Source organism: Eublepharis macularius, chromosome 16 (assembly GCF_028583425.1).
Source record: "Eublepharis macularius isolate TG4126 chromosome 16, MPM_Emac_v1.0, whole genome shotgun sequence".
In the NCBI taxonomy this organism is placed as follows: Eukaryota; Metazoa; Chordata; class Lepidosauria; order Squamata; family Eublepharidae; genus Eublepharis; species Eublepharis macularius.
The window spans coordinates 22,295,667-22,312,295 of NC_072805.1; the positions used below are offsets into that span (position 1 = coordinate 22,295,667).

General features: G+C 45.2%; 1 protein-coding gene across 2 annotated transcripts in view; it reads left to right on the top strand.

Annotated features, from left to right (window-relative positions):
* The window catches only part of SLC12A4 (solute carrier family 12 member 4), an 83,321-nt gene that overhangs the window by 862 nt on the left and 65,830 nt on the right, over positions 1–16,629 (top strand). The window contains exon 1 of one of the 2 annotated variants that reach the window (XM_055000680.1): positions 2,585–2,609. The exons of the other annotated variant lie outside the window; for it this stretch is intronic. Coding sequence (XP_054856655.1) covers positions 2,600–2,609 — 10 coding nt within the window. The 5' untranslated portion in view covers positions 2,585–2,599. Of the gene's footprint in view, positions 1–2,584; positions 2,610–16,629 lie in introns of those variants that run through there. 2 annotated transcript variants of the gene reach the window in all.

Genomic DNA, 16,629 nt, shown 5'->3' on the forward strand with positions numbered 1-16,629 from the left:
CCCGGAATTACAACTGATCTCCAGCCAACAGAGATCAGTTCCTCTGGAGAAAGTGACAGCTTTGGAGGCTAGACTCTATGGCATTATACACAGCGGAGGTCCCTTCCTTCCCCAACCCCTTTCCAGGCTCCTCCCCCTGCAAATCTCCAGGAATTTATCAACTTGGAGCTGGCAACCCTTCACCTTCCTTGCTGAGACTGAGGTGGATGACAATGTGATAGGGTGTACTCATGCAAGTTTGCACAGATTCAATCCAATACAGAGTTAAAGAAATGCTGAACAGAGCATACGCAATTCTAAGTCTGACATATTAAACAACATGGAACTGCCCAATAGGATCATACAGCGACAGACAGTAGTACATAGAAGTAACGTCTATAGTCCATGGGCCTTTACTGCATCTCTTTGAGACCGGCACAGGCTCCCTAAGAGAGCTTGACTCTCAAAAGCTGATACCCTTGAAATAATCTTGTTGATCTCTATGGTGCCGCTGGACTCAAATTCTGCTGTTCTACTGCAGACCAACTCGGCTACCTACCTGAAACAAATACATAGTGTTTCTGAGCATGTGTAGAGTTTGCATGGCAGCTCTTGCTAGGAGGAAAGATTCTGGGGGGTCTTTGCACAGACAAATGAAGCAGCCTTATGCTGAGACAGACCATCGGTCTCTTGAGGTTCGTTTTGTCTACTGAGATTGGCAGCGCCTCTCCGGGTTCTTGGGCAGAGGTCTTTCACATCACCTACTGCACGGTCCTTTTAACTGGAGTTGCTAGGGATTGAACCTGGGACCTTCTGTATGCCAAGCAGAGGTTCTGTTCTGGAACCACAGTCCCTCTCACCTTCATGTCAGCCAGTCCTAGTTACACTGCTTGGAGTTAAGAGCCTTCACAAAAGAAGTGTTTCTGAGAGTCTGTCTACATGAGAAGCCTTGGTGGGTGTTTGTGAAGTGTAGGGAGGTGCAATATTAGCCAGGAAGCGTAGTTTTAAAAGACAGAGCCGGCAGAGATCGCTCCTCAGAGGGTTTGTTAGTTTCATCTTCGCCTAGCTGAAGGCTCTGTCAGTTTCACCTCTCCAGTCTAAAACTGTGTGGGATGGCAACTGTAGGGCAGCGAGGAATGGAAATGGGCTGGAGCTGCCTTCCAGAACGGGACTTGGACCTGGAGAGGATATAATGGGCTGAAGTTTCCCTTCTGGCATTTCACACCCCCTTCACACAGCTCCAGCATATAGCAAAGCCTTTACCCTGCCGCCAGCTCTGTCTTTTTAAACTACCCTTCCTGGCTAACATTGCATCTATCCACACGTGTTCTTCACGTGTCAGAAGGCTCATGTAGAGAGACTCTGAGCATGCGTAGACTTTCAGAGACAGCCCTTGTCTGGAGGCAAGCTGGACATGGTGGTGATGCTGGGCCTCAACTGGTTGGCGGCAAGTGTCATTAAGGCATGTTTACCTGGGAGTAAGTCCCATTGTTCAGGCTCCCTTCTTGCTGCATTAATCAAGTCACTTCCACTGCTGACGATGTAAATGCTCCTTCCTTTGAAATAAACAGGGCACGATCCACAAGGAGCTCTCTTGTATGGGTACTCCCAGCCAGGCTCTCAATGCTTATGCAAGGAGATTTTTGTTGAGCTGGACCCCAGCGTTATCTCCCTCTCCTGTTCTTAATGGGGTTCAGGATCTGCTTTCTTTGCAGCGCACTGGAGCTGGGGCAACTTTCTAAGCAAGATCAGCGGGCAGGCAGATCAGATCCATGGCTTATGACCCAGTCGCAGCATCTTCTGCACAAGCACATATAATCAGGGCTTTTTTCCAGAAAAAGAGGTGGTGGAACTCAGTTGGGTTGCCCTCGGAGAAAATGGTCACATGGCTGGTGGCCCCGCCCCCTGATCTCCAGACAGAGGGGAGTTTAGATTGCCCTTCACGCCGCCGAGCAATCTAAACTCCCCTCTGTCTGGAGATCAGGGGGCGGGGCCACCAGCCATGTGACCATTTTCAAGAGGTTCCAGAACTCCGTTCCACCGTGTTCCAGCTGAAAAATAGCCCTGCCTATAATGAATAACGCTTTTGCACAGTTCCCCTTTATTCCAATAAGGCTTGCGCAGGAGGGATCTTCCGGGCCAATCCCGACTAGTGGAATAGGCCGGAGTTGCCCGTTAGGGTTTGAGTCATGGGTGTTAATTTCCCTTGTAACTGGGCCTTTGGTGCCTCTTGCATTTGGGAGGGCAGAGCTCATCCGCCAGGAGATGAAGCTGTTCTTTCCGTGCTGAACCCTGGCACTGAGTTTTAGAAAGAAAGCATCATGTACAAGTGATGCAATCCCTGGCCCCAGAGGCTTACAAAAGAATGTGAAAGTTCCCTTTCTGCTTTAGACCAAAGGTCCGGCTTTCTTTTTCCATTTGTGGCCAGCTAGATGCCTCTCGGACTCGATAAAAGAAGCCACATCCTCCAGTTTTCAGGACCTGAGCAAGTCTCTTAATGATAGGACGTTTTGGAGGTCAGAGGTCGGAGCTGGCTCGACGGCACATAACACAGAGATGCCTCTTGGATGGTCGTATGTAGGGTGTGATAATATGCTGGCCTTCTTATCCCCACTACCTCATGTCCAGAGGTATACTGCCCTTATACATGGAGGTTTCATTAATCTGTCATGGTTAATAGTGGCTGTTTTTGGCTGGGCTTTGGCTGTAAAGGGAGCCAAGTTCGAATGAGGATTCTTATACCAGTTGCATACGAAGGGGGAGTTTCAGAAGGTGTAACTTTCTGTATTGTGAGAAAGAACAACTGCGTGCACCCGGATCCCCCTCTTGTTCAGAACTTATGAAAGAATTTCTGACAAAATGCAGCGCTTAAAATGGTATTGCAGAGTTAACAAAGAGTGAAGGAAAAAAAGATTCCAAGCATGTGAGTTGGTCGGTGGTATGAACCCTCTTCTGTGGTGGGAGGGGTTGGACCTTTGGGAGTGTTCCAGCTCCACAGTCATCCAAGGGATCTCTTTAGGGCAAATACCTGACGGCCAAACTCCAGGCATGATCACGGTGCCTGCATTCCCTGCTGCAGGGTAAATAGCATATTGCAAGGAGTGATATGGGGTCAAGACAGTAGCACAAGGTAACAGAAGGGCCCCACCCCGAGGCTGAACTTAGTAGTTTATAATGCCTTTTGGCTATACTAGATAAGTGCTATCTGATCGCAATAAAAATACGTGAATTGAGAGATGGGGTCATTTGATCCTGGGTGTTGAGGCTGGTGACCTTTTCTTCATTTATTTCCATTGTAAAATATCTGCTATTCTGCCTGGCTGTATGGAGCAGACATCAGATCGTTCAGTGCATAATTCACAAAGGTGCTTTTTTTGCATACAGGCCTTGTTCACAAGGCCAGAGCTTACGGTAGCGATTGGTACTTCCCACTCAAAAAGCACCCCCTGAGCAAAATGGCTCAGCTTTCTCCATGAGAGTGAATGGCATCCATTTATTTATTGGGGGAAGGAGTGCTATATTTCATCCCATGATGGAAGGAATGAAGTTGGGGAGATCATTGGGGTGGTGGGAGAGGGGGGGTGTGATGCTGTTGGGAGAGTTATCTGAAAGAAATGTTGGTTCTTTTTTAGCCTGCGGTGTGCTGTACAGTGTGGATTGTGTCTGTCTTCCCATCTGGCCTCTGGGGGGGAGGGGGGCTGCTTCTTTTTCTTCCTGTTGTACAGATGGGAAGGAAGGGAACCAAGATGAGAGAAAGAATGATCTACTTGAGGCTGCTAAATGGACTTGGAGCAAGTACAGGTTTAGGCAGGGCAGAAATTTACCCATTTCCAGTGGCCTGTCTAGAGCTTGTTGTTGGGATTCTTGCAAAGCATTTTGCACTGGAAGTCTGATCATGCAATGTGTTTTTTATCTGCTAGCCTCAAACATCCTGACTGTGCCCTCTTACTTTGCAAATTTGGCCCCAAGGGATTCTAGTAAAAGACAGACTCTGCAAGGCTGAAATCAACCCGCTTCTTTCTGAGGCTTAAAATTCCTAAGATCAATGGAGTATAATAGCAAAGAGTCCACGAGCACCTTTAACCAACTTTGTTGTAGCATAAGCTTTCGAGAACCACTGCTCTCTTCATCAGATGCATCTGACGAAGAAAGCTGTTGTTCTCGAAAGCTTATGCTACAATAAAGTTGGTCTTAAAAGTGCTACTGGACTCTTTACTATTTTGCAACTACAGACTAACACGGCTAACTATGGATCCAAGATCAATGGAGAATTCCATGCTCAGTGGGCTAAACTGATTGGGGGGGGGTTGAGGTTTAATTAGTGCCAGGGCTTATTCCTATTATCTCTCTTGAGTTTGGGAGCATATTAAAGCAACGATGAATGAAAGTTAGCATGCTTTCATGCATGATACTGTGGCATGCCGCAGTATCTCGCCCCCCATCTATAACATGGGAATTATAATTGTCTACCTTGAAGGGTTGTTGTAAGGATTACTGTGAGATAATGTACGTGAAGTGCTTTATTTTGAGAGCCAGGATGGTGTCGTGGTTAGAGTGTCAGACTTGGTTCTGGGAGACCCAGTTTTGAATCTCCACTCTGCCATGAAAGCTTGCTGGGTTACCTTGGACCAGTCTTACAATCTTAGCCTAACCTATCTCACAGGGTTGTTGTAAGGATAAAATGGAGAAAGAATGTTGTAAGCCATCTTTGGTCTCTGTTGGGGAGAGAAGTGGGCATAAATGTAGTAAAAGCATTTGGAAGTGCTATATATCTGCAAAGTATCTAAGTGCAAAGGTAATAAATGCAGGTAATAAATGCATTTTGCTGACTGTTGTGTAGAGTCTCCACATGCTGGAGATAAAGGAGTTAGAATTGCAAGTCCAAGGACATTATTTCAGACTGGCATCTGTGACTCTAGAACCTGAGACCCGTCATTTTTCTTCCCGGCCTGATGGTATATATTGTACATCACGCTTCTTCGAGCTGTACCAAATGTCTGCCTATAATGTTCCTTGCAAAATCACCCTACAAGATGAGGGATTGCTGGGAAAACCTAAAAATCTGGGAATCTAAAAGTCCTTTCTTAGATGCTTTAAAAACCAGGATGTTCCCAAATGTCTTTGGAGAATCATAACTATGAAAAGCATTTCTGTATGCTCTGGATGTAGATCTTTGCAAGCTTTTCCCCCTCCCCCCTCCTCCCCCCCCTTTATAGAAGCAGGCAGATGGCTGAAAGCCCTTCCACCCTCCCTGCCAGTTCATTTCAACTTTTTGTGAATGGGGGGACTGTTGATGTCCTGGGAAGGCCGTCATGGGAAAGAATAGCCAGCTGTTCCTTTCACAGGCAGGCAGAAGGGTGTGTGGCCTCGGGCTGCTGGCTCAGCAACTCATCTCTCTCGTTCTGGGCAAGAAAAATCTTCCTTAATTGCAGAGAAAAGGGCAAGCAGCGTGCTGGGATGCGTTTGTGCCACAGGGCACTTCTAAATCACAGCAGCCGACAAATACCTTCTCCTTCTCCGCACATTTTAAAATGGTGAGTTTAGTTCCCAATACAGCTCAGGGAATTCTTGGCTGGGGTGGGTTTTCTGGGATGTTGGCCGTTTTCACACTCTTTAACATCATGCAAAACTCACGGAATGAGGGCATCTTCGTGACGCCACTTCTGATGTCACCCCATCATGATTCCGTTTTCGTGGCGCCATGTCAGAAATCGCGCCATGAAGACGCCCTCGTTCCGTGTGTTTAAGCCTGACGTTAATGAGTGTGAAAACAGCCCTCTACTAATAAGAGGAGGGTTTGGCACAGAAGTTGCCCTGGTTGCTGAGCTTTGCCTGGGCTGCATAAAAACATCATGTAAAACCATGTTTTTTTAAAAATCCCTGGTCTTTGCAACCAGTTCTAGTTAGCAGTCCAGATGTAATTGACAAATGCCAGGTGTGTGTGCAAATCTTGATTTTTCTGCTTCCTGTATCAAAAGACATCCAGGAAATAGTGGGGCCGTCAGTTGCTAGTGGAACATGAGCTTGGCAGGCAGAAAGTGTAAGAATCTGTCTGGAGCACTTTCAGTTACAATGCTCAGGTGCCAGGTGATACAAAAAACCTCTGGAAAGCAGCTGCCAGTCAGAGCAGGCAATGCTGACCTTGATAGACTAATGGTCTGGCTCAGTATAAGGCAGCTTTCTTCTTTAAAGGACCATGGTTCAGTGGTAGAGTACCTGGCTTGCAAGTAGAAGGTCCCCAGGTTCAATCCCCGGGCACCTCCATTTAGAAGACTCAAGTACTGCTTTGCAACTAAATTTTTATAGCTATCAGAAGTGTTCAGGGAACTCTGATAGCTCTGTTAGGCTATCGAGCAGGCTTTAATCTCCTTCTAAGATACTTAACATGGTGTAATAAACAGGATAGGGCAGGGTATTTTATTAATGAGAATTTTGTAATTAATATTGTATTACGGTGCTTGGACCTGTATAGAAATAGATTTTCACTAGATGTACTTTAGCTTCTGTCGTTTGGGATTTAGACACATTTCAGGGATATAAATTGCAATCTTTAATTCAGTGGGGGGGAAACAGGTCTCAAAGAGTACAGTAATTCCGTAGCTGGTAATAATATTGCCCCATCTGGAGAGATATATAAGAAAAGTAGCAGCCAAATCAACTTTTTAGTATATCTACATGCCAAGAGCTTTTTGATGAGAAAAGTATTAAGGACCTCAGGGATAAGAGGATCTATTGAGTTCGAAGAGATAATAATTTAAAAAGAGAGTCTTCAATTAGCTAAGCTCTCTGATGTCTTATTAAACCATTTCTTTTCAAATAATTGCTGTTGCTCTAAGTGGAACTCTATGTTAGGTTATGAAATTTCTGATTAAGTGTGGGAAATTTATAATGACACAAGAAATAACTTTCTGTGTTAGGCTGCGATTTAAAGAAAATATGTTCAACATGATTCACAACTGGCATTATTATACCTAAAAAGCTTTCGAGAATGTACATCTCCTGTTTGCTGATTTTGTGGCTTTAACAATGCTGAATTTTACCCTCTTTGGTGGTTCTGCCTGTGGGATATCAAGTTTTGATGGAATGTACAGGAAATGTTAAAGAAAGGTTTTGTTATTCACTCCCGAGCTTTTTTATTGAATAATGTATTAAATATCCCCCGTCAATACCAAAATAGAATATACCATGCAGTTTCTGCTTCTAGAATAATCTTTGCTAAGCATTTGAAGAGCAGATTCTTAGTTCATGTCATAGAATGCATAGAAAGAGTTGAAGATGCGTCTTCGATGGTAAAAACTCACAACTTTGCAACGAGGTGGAGATACGTTCCAAACTGAAACTTTATGTAAAATTCTCTCCGACAATTTAAAGAGACTGTTCACGTGTATCCTTTTCCTTTGTGATAATATGAAATAAATACAAATTATTATTTAAAGTAATAAAAGAGTCAAGTATTAGGTGATGTGGGAGGCCCTCTGCCTGAGACCCTGGCGAGTTCTACCGCTGAATTACATCCGTGCCCTTTTTAAACAGCTCAGGGCAATGCCAGTAAGGGTCCTCTAATTTCATTCTCACCAATACAGTTTGCGTGCTGATAATGCCATGGTACAGCTGTGATGGGGCTTTATGAACCACCTGGTTCACTTACAGTCAGGGCTAGATCTAGGGGGGGCAGGGGGTAGCCTACCCCTGGCGCTGCCAAAGGGGGCACCGGGCACGGCTGCCAGCTGCTGGGAGCACACTAGAGCTGGCGGTGGCAGCGCAGGTTGGGAGGCCCTCCACCTGCCCCGCCGATGGGGCAGCTGGCTTGCCGCGCACGCAGGACAGGGAGCGCGCGGCAATCCGGCCACCCCATCAGTGGGGCAGGCGAACTGCGCAGAGGGCCTCCCAGCCCTGCGCTCAGCCACCCGTGTGGCAAGCCAGCCACCCCAGCGCACGCCCGTGCTGCCGCCGCTGCCAGCTGCACAGCGCACTGTGTGCTGGGGTGGCTGGCTTGCCGCATGGGTGGCACGCCCCGCCCTGCATGATGTCACATAAGTGATGTCATCACACAGCGCTGGGAGTGCATGCATGCCGCGTGCACAGGGGGCAAAAGCCAGACAAGGGTTGCCCTGCGCACCAGCAACCCTAGATCCGGCCCTGCTTACAGTGCAACCCTAAGCAGAGTTACTCCAGTCCTTGCCTATTGATCACAATGGACTTAAACTGGCGTAACTCTGCTTAGGATTGCACTGTTAGTCTGATAGGTCCTAAGTCTTGTGCTGTGAGGTTCCCCGCCAGCCTTCTGGGGACCTTTTCTGGCTCAAGATGCCAAGGATTTCCCAGGAAACGCTCTGCTAGATCAGATCAACAGTCCGTCTAATCCAACATCCTGTTTGGTTAGTGGCAAAGCTGATACACCCAGAAGACTCACAAGCAGGAACACAGTGTCCAAAGCCGCCTCTGCATCATTCAGAGATAGACTGCTTCTGAACATGGAGGTTCCATTTAGCCCTTGATAACTATCCTCTATGCATTTGTCCAGTCCCCCTCGACAAGCCATTTAAGGAAGTAATCATCATTGTGGCCTGCGGCAGTGAGTTCTGCATGATCGTTATGCAATGGCGCGGAGAAGTACTTTCTTTGGTCTGTTCTTAACTTGATGTCCCCTGGGCTCTAGTATTCTGGGAGAGGCAGAAATGGATTTGCAACCTTCTGCATGCAAAGCATACACTCTGCCATCAAGCTGGTGGTAGAAAGTACTGTCAAGTTATAGCTGACTCATGGCGACCCCTGCTGGGGTTTTCGAGGCAAGAGATGAACAGAGATGTTTGCCATTGCCTGCATATTCTTTCCTGGTGGTCTCCTATCCAATTACTAACCAAGGCCAACCCTGCTTAAAAAGGTAAAGATAGTCCCCTGTGCAAACACCGAGCCATTACTGACCCATGGGGGATGTCACATCACGTTTTCTTGGCAGACTTTTTATGGTGTGGTTTGCCATTGTCTTCCCCAGGAAACTCGGTACTCATTTTACTGACCTCGGAAGGATGGAAGGCTGAGTCAATCTTGAGCCGGCTACCTGAACCTGGTTTCCACCAGGATCGACCTCTGGTCGCAAGCAGAACTTGGGCTGCAGTACTGCAGTTTACCACTCTGCACCACGAGGCTTGCTTAGCTTGCAAAGTTTGATGAGATTGGGCCGGCCTGGGCTTTTCAGGTCAGGGCACCGCTAACCTATGCCCCCATTAGAAACTCAAACTCTAAAGGGGATTGTATTTGCACAAAATCTTGTTCCACATGCTGAAAGAACTACTTCAGATGGGATACTGTATGTTAATATCTGCGGTTCTGTGCAACCATCCACATACCGGCTGTGGGGTAGTTTCATCCATGGCTGCTGTAGCACTGATCTGGCTTGAAACAAGTGTAGACGCAGTTCTGGGAGAGATTTCATCCCCCAGAGAACAAGCAGTGCAGGTGTTCATTTGGACTTTCGGATGTTCTGGGACTGTGTTTGTACCTGCTGAGATTTGTTTACAAGTCGTACGGCTCCTAGATAGCACAGAGGGGGATCTATTTCAAAAGCCATTTGGGATGGGGGCTCCAGTTAGAGGAATTTAGCGAGAGAGGGAGTGGAAAAGTTGGTAGGATCCAACTCACTGTTTTGTCGACATTCACATTTACACAAGTCTGTTTTCTTTAAACTATGTAAACACGATCTTTTTTTAAAAAAGAAGTTAAACACTTTAATCTCATGCTGCTGTTTGCTTTTCCTTCCCTGCTGCTCACTCTTGTTTCATTTGGCTTCTCCTTAACCACACATTGACAGATATCTAATCAGGGCATCAAAAGCTCACTCTGCGGACTGTTCTTTGCTGGGTAAAGCACAGGGCACGGAGGCTTCACATAGTTGCAGGCATAGCTGCCAGTTGTAGCCCTTCTAGGTGAAATCCTAAGAAAGCAAGGACCTGCATGCACCTGTACACTCCCCCAGTTGGGGCTCTGGCTCACTGGTAGAGCATGTATGAAGTCCCAGGGTTTCCGGTTACAGAATTTGTCAGCCTCTACAGAATTTGTCACCTCTAACTGAGACCCTGGAGAGCTACTACCTGTCAAAGTAGACAGCTCTGTTCTTGGTAGACTGAGAGCGGGACCACAAGTGACGCCTGACACAGGTTGGACACTTGTCAGCTTCCCTCAAGTTTTGATGGGAAATGTAGGCATCCTGGTCTTGCAGCTTGGCTCTCTGACTGCTGTCCAATGGACTTTTCAACTGTCACTTGTCCAACATTCCGCCAAGCTGCCTACATTTCCCATCCAAACTTGAGGGAAGCTGACAAGTGTCCAACCTGTGTCAGGCGTCACTTGTGGTCCCGCTCTGAGGGTCTTATTCAGTTGAAGGCAGATTCATGCGTTCAGCCCATCCCAAGCCTGTGTCTTTGCACTCAGATTTGTACATAAATCTGTATTTCAGCAGAGTGGACTCAGCAGTCAGACGCAATGGAAATAATTAGAAGGCCAGCGTGGTTGTAGTGTTGGTCCAGGAGACCTATCTTCCAAGTCTCTCTCTGCCACGAAGCTCGCTGAATGCCTTGGGCTAGTCACTTTGTCAGCCAAACTAACTTCATCACAGGGTTGTGAGTATGAAAAGGGGGAAAGAAGAGCCACGTATAGCACCCTGAACTTCCGGGAAGAAAGGGAGAATAAAAATGTACTAGACTAGAACTAGCATTGGTTAGATGTTGGCCAGTACATCTCATTCAGTGCAATCCTAAACACGGTTGCTCCATTCTAAATCCATTAATTTCAATGGGCTTAGACTGAAGTAATTGTTTAGATTGCATTGATAATGTCCTAGTTACCCCCTGCGCTGTCCAGTGTGTATGCATGATCCCTATGTCCTGCAGCATGCACAGGACTTTTGGCCAGCAACTGGCTCCGTCCGTCTGCCAGAGCACCTGAAGAGATGCTCATTGTGCCTGAACCAATCAAATTCGTGGGCACAGACTACCACGGCTCCCAATGTTCTACGGCAGTTATGGAGTGAGCAGCCAGCTGTTGGCTGGTGAAGATGCGGGAGATCAGCTCAGATGCCAAACGTCTGTGCAATTTGGACATGTTAATTGAGCATCCTTTTCCAGAAAGTGTTTGCTCCATTGCTATACAGGCGGTCCCCCGAAACCAGATGAGGCTGTGTCTAAGCTTGCTTGATCTTCAAAAGCCAGAAAATCTGGGTGTGTTTCCACTTTAACCTTTCGTTGACAAGCGCTATTGATTTTTGCCTTGATTGCACTCATGTCTCCTAAGTGCTTTGCCAAGTGGAGGAGGTCGGCCGGGTTGGGAGCAGGCGATAGGGGAATGGTGCCTACAGGCACATGCTGAGTTGGAAAAAAAACAGGAGTCCGGTTGTTTGTTTACAACTTTTAGATGCTTGTCTTTTCAAATAGACTTAAAGCGGGTTGCTTAAGGTAGTTCAAACCACTCAATAACAATAGAACAAAACATTTAAAACCAGTAAATAACAAAAGCTTTAAAATGAATAAAGAACAGTAAACTGTCTATAAAACAAGATCAAAAACAGCAAGCCCGTTTTAAGTTTCTCCTAACAAGATGCGTGTTTTGCATAATCTGTGAGGGGAGGGGTTGTTACTCTAACTTTCGTAACTTTCTCTGGGTTGCTGCTGTCTCTGTGGAAATGGGCAATTGAAGCTTTACGTGGTATAGAGGTAAATAATATCTCCTGGTAAATGACATTCTGTTAAGCCTCTGTTGCCCTGACCTGAATGGCTCAGGCTAGCCCTGATCTCAGAAGCTAAGCAGGGTCAGCCTGGGTTAGTACTTGGATGGGAGACCTCCAACAAAGACCAGGGTTAGAGGCAGGCAATAGCAAACCACCGCTGCTCATCTCTTGCTTTGAAAACCTCTGGAAAGGTAAGTTGGCTGCGAATTGATGACACTTTCCACCACCACCAAGCCTCTATTAAAGGATTTTTCTCCAGGCCTGTTGACATTCTGACAGAGTAGTCCCACCAGGGACGTGTTACAACAGACAAGGTCCAAGTATGACCTGTAACCGTTGCTTGCTGGATGGAATCTTCAAGAGATCGCCTATTTAGACGAGCAGAGCTAACACAGCGGAGCAGAATGGGAGAGGCTCTCCAAAAGTTGTGTGGGTTCTAGGCCCCTGGGTGGTTGATAAGTAACCAGTCAGCACCTTGAATTAAACCTGGGAACTAACCGGCAGCCAATGAAACAATGGTGAAAATCTTTTGGGAGTGGGAAATCTGAGTGCATGAGGCTGTTGTACCTGCGCAGAGCATGGTGAATGCTTGTTAAGTTTTGTGTGTCTGCCACAGAGTAATACTATTCCAGTAATAGCAAGAGAAATTATTGGGGGGGGGGGGGAGAATGAGCACCAAATGTCAAACTGAGAAATACAGGAGTGCGTAGATGTGCGGAGGACTGTGTGATCGACTTGAGACATGATTGTTACGGTTTTGAGTTACTGCGTTTGGGCGTTCAGGTTTATTCATGGAGGCCATAATCCTGGTTGACTCAAAGAGAGTTTAAACAAGCTGGAAGATTACAAAAGGCCTCTTTGGCATTCTACGCAAGCTGTAGGAATCGGTAATATAAAAATCAAAGTCTGTTGCAGCTCAGCAATTAAAAAAAAACCTGCTGAAAGACTCGAGGTTCTTGCACACGGAGGCAAATAAGCAAGCAAGGTAACACTGAATAACTTCTGTTCTCATGTTTCATCTTTTTTCTTTATGTCCAAAGTGAAACAAAAACAGAAAATATACAACATCGCTATTATCATCATCCCAGCAGGAAATGATAGACTTCTGCAAATACTTGTGGTTTCTAGTGCTAGAGAACTTTTTAATTCTTGAAGAATATGAAAAGGGGATTAAGGGCTTTTATCAGTACGATAAGTTTTATCTTAGTGGATCTTGTTCGTATTTAAGGTAGCCCAGAAGTGGAGCGTTTACCCATAAACCTCTTCTGACGTAAGTGTTGGCAGACGTCCCTCTCTCCCGTCATTTTTAATGTTGGAGAAATGCACTCATACTTAAAATGTCCCTCTGAGGCAGCTGACGCTACTTTGCCTTGAAGGATACCAATGCCAGCTTCAAATGAGAAAGAGCAGACACTCCGGTTAAATTTATCAGTGCCTGTTTAGAAATATCTGGAATGTTGCTGTTGTCAGAGAAGACTTGGAGATCAGAACTTCCAATTAGTCAACTATTATTACAAATAACTCTCCTCATTTTTTTTCTCTCAGAAATGTGGTAGGTCATTTCCAGATAGGAAAACATCTGTAAATAGGTATATGCAAACATTCAAAAATAGATTTTAGTTGACTTGGACTAAACATAACAAATCTGTCTTCCGAAAGGCAAGAGAGCCAGTGTGGTGAAGTGCTTAAAGTGTCAGACTAAGGTGTAGGAGACCCAGGCTGGAATCTCCGTGGTGCTACAGACGCTGTCTGAGGTAACCTTGGGCCAGTCACACACACTCTGCCTAATCTATCTCACAGGATGATCGTTGTGAGGATAAAATGGCTCACAGAGTGGTTGTTGCAAGGACAAAATGGAAGAGAGAAAATGATATGGTAAGCCACTTTATGTCCTTCACTTCATGAGAGCCAGTTTGGTGTAGTGGCTAAGAGCGAGGGGCTCTAATCTGGAGAGCCGGGTTTGATTCCCCACTCCTCCACTTGAAGCCAGCTGGGTGACCTTGGGCTAGTCACGACTCTCTGGAGCTCTCTCGGCCCCACCCACCTCACAGGGTGTTTTGTTGTGGGGATAATAATGGCATGCTTTGTAAACCGCTCTGAGTGGGCATTAAGTTGTCCTGAAGGGCGGTATATAAATCGAATGTTGTTGTTATTATCATATCCCTGTTGGGGAGAAAAGTAGAGTATAAATAGTTGAAAATGAAATCCTGCCTTCAAGTTATATAGTTGATTTATGGCAATCCCTGCTGGGGTTTTCATGGCGAGAGACTAACAGAGGTGGCTTGCCATTGCCTGCCTCTGCTCGTTGGAGGTCTCCCATCCAATTACTAACCAAGGCCGATTCTGCTTAGCTTCTGAGATTTGACAAGGTCAGATTCTGCTGGGCTCAGGGTACAGATAGTTACTTACTTATTAATATATTAAAATATTTGTACCGCGCCTTTCCTCTTGATTAAGATTTTTATTTAGGTAAGGGTTTTTTTGAGGAGGATGTTGAAAGATAACCTAAAGGAATGTTTTTTAGCTCTATGTAGATTTCAAAGTGCATACCGAGCACTAGGGTGAGATTGTGTTATATGTGAGGCGAGTGGAAGGTTGGGCTTGTGTCTGCTGACCAGCACGTATTTGAGGTTGCATCTTCCTCGAGGTCTACATGCAGACACCGCAATGTGCATCAGATCTAGATGCATGGTCTGCTGCACCCTACAAAAACCAGGTTGGAGCCAACCAACTTTTTCACTCTCTCTAACCCAATTCCCTTCCTTACTGCAGCCTCCATCCTACATGGCTTTTGTCCATGCAAGTCCATGCTACACAACTCATCCTATTGGACTGATCAAAGTGCAGGGCTCATTTCGAGGGGGAACGCGCAGGAACACAGTTCTGGCAGTTCCCCAAAGAGGTCACATGTCAGGTGGCCCCGCCCACCTGACTATCGGCCATTTTGGGCCCGTTTCAGCCTGGATTGGGGCTGAAATGGCCCGGATCAGGCCTGTGACAGATGGTGGATCACTCTCCCGCTCAGCAGCAGCCCGATCCTGACCATTTGGGGCCCCTTTTCGGCCATTTTCAGCCCCTTTTTGCCATTTTGGGCCCAATTTTGGCCCTGAATGGCCAGGATTGGGTCCAAAACAGCCAGGATAGGTGATGCCAGGGGGTGTGGCATGTGCAAATCAGTTATGCCAATGACATACTTCTGGTGATGGCAAGGGGTGTGGCATATGCTAATAGGTTATGCTAATGAGTTCCTCCAGCTCTTTTTCTACAAAATGACCCCTGTCAAAGTGGAATCTTCCTCCCTTGGTCACCAGGAAAAAAGCTGATTGGATACAACCCCGTGGAAGCGACAAATTGCGCACTGAGTCTCTAGATAGACAGGATCTCAAATGTGTTGAGGTGGAGCCCCTGATTCTGACATGCACCTTAGTATGTTCTTTTTTTTTTTTTTAAATTTTTTATTGGGTTAGAATCCATTATTTCCACATTTACATTCAATTTTCCCCAATTTTTTCATCTCTAACCCCCTCCCTTTCCCCCCCCTTTTTGTTGACTTCCAACAGCTTTCCAACCCTTTGTCCCCTTTCCCTTACTTTTATTAGCTTCCTCTATCTAAAACAAATATATATTCTCCATTATTCTAAGCAGTACATCCTTAACTATTTTTAACATTATATGCCCAAACTGTAAGCCTTTGTTTCCATCTTAGATAAACAATTTATCCCAATTTTTCAATTTCAGGTATTTCTATATATCATAAACCATATAGATCATACATTCGTTTATATCAAACAATTTGACTTATTCTCTATATATATTACTCATTCTATCTTTTTATAATAGTTCTATATATCTCTCCTCACGTAGTCAATCAATTTAACCCATCTATATCTTCAGACATTCAGTTTGGTACAAAACTTGTCAGAAAAAAAAGAAAATATTGTTAGTTAATCGCTCCTTATATTTAGTCTTTATAATTAATTATTTTCTCTATGTTCTGTTTGTTAACCTATATATATCTATATATATGTCAATCTATTAATCTGACTGCTTATTAATTCACATTTATCTCTTCTCCCCCCGGTAAAGTCTCCCCCCTCTACTTCAATACTTCAGTAGTTCTCAAACTGCCACAGTTTTCCTCCCACCTCCCATTTCTTCTCCAGGTATTGTTTCAGCTTCTCCCAGTCTGTGTTGAACTGCCCTGAGTCCAGATCTCTCAATTTTCTTGTCATCTTGTCCATTTCAGCCATATACAGCAATTTGTAAGTCCAATCTTCAATAGTTGGCACTTCTTGTACTTTCCATTTTTGCGCATACAAAAGTCTAGCTGCTGCTGTCATATAAAATATCAACGTCCTGTGTTGGGCTGGAATTCCCTCCATTCCCAAGTTCAGTAGCAGGAGTTCTGGGTTCTTATTAATTTGAAATTGTAAAATTTCACTCATTTCTCTTATTATTTCCCCCCAGTACTGCCTGGCTACCTCACACGACCACCACATATGATAGAGGGAGCCCTCATGCTTCTTACATTTCCAGCATTTATTAGAAGTATTCAAATTCCCTAGCGCAATCTTCTTTGGTGTCATGTACCAACGATAGATCATTTTATAAATGTTCTCTTTGATATTAATACATGTCGTTGTCTTCATTGTAGTTTTCCACAAGTATTCCCATGCCTCCATTGTTATTTCTTTATTAAAGTTTATAGCCCATTTCACCATTTGTGTTTTAACTATCTCATCCTCGGTATACCACTTCAACAGTACTTGGTATACCTTGGATATTCTTTTCTTATCTTCTTTAAGAAGGGTCTGCTCTAGTTCCGAATTCTCTATTCGTATACCTCCCTTTACAGAGTCCGAATTATATAAGTCTCTGATCTGTCCATACTGGAACCAATCGTAGTTAGGTGATAGTTCCTCTTGTGT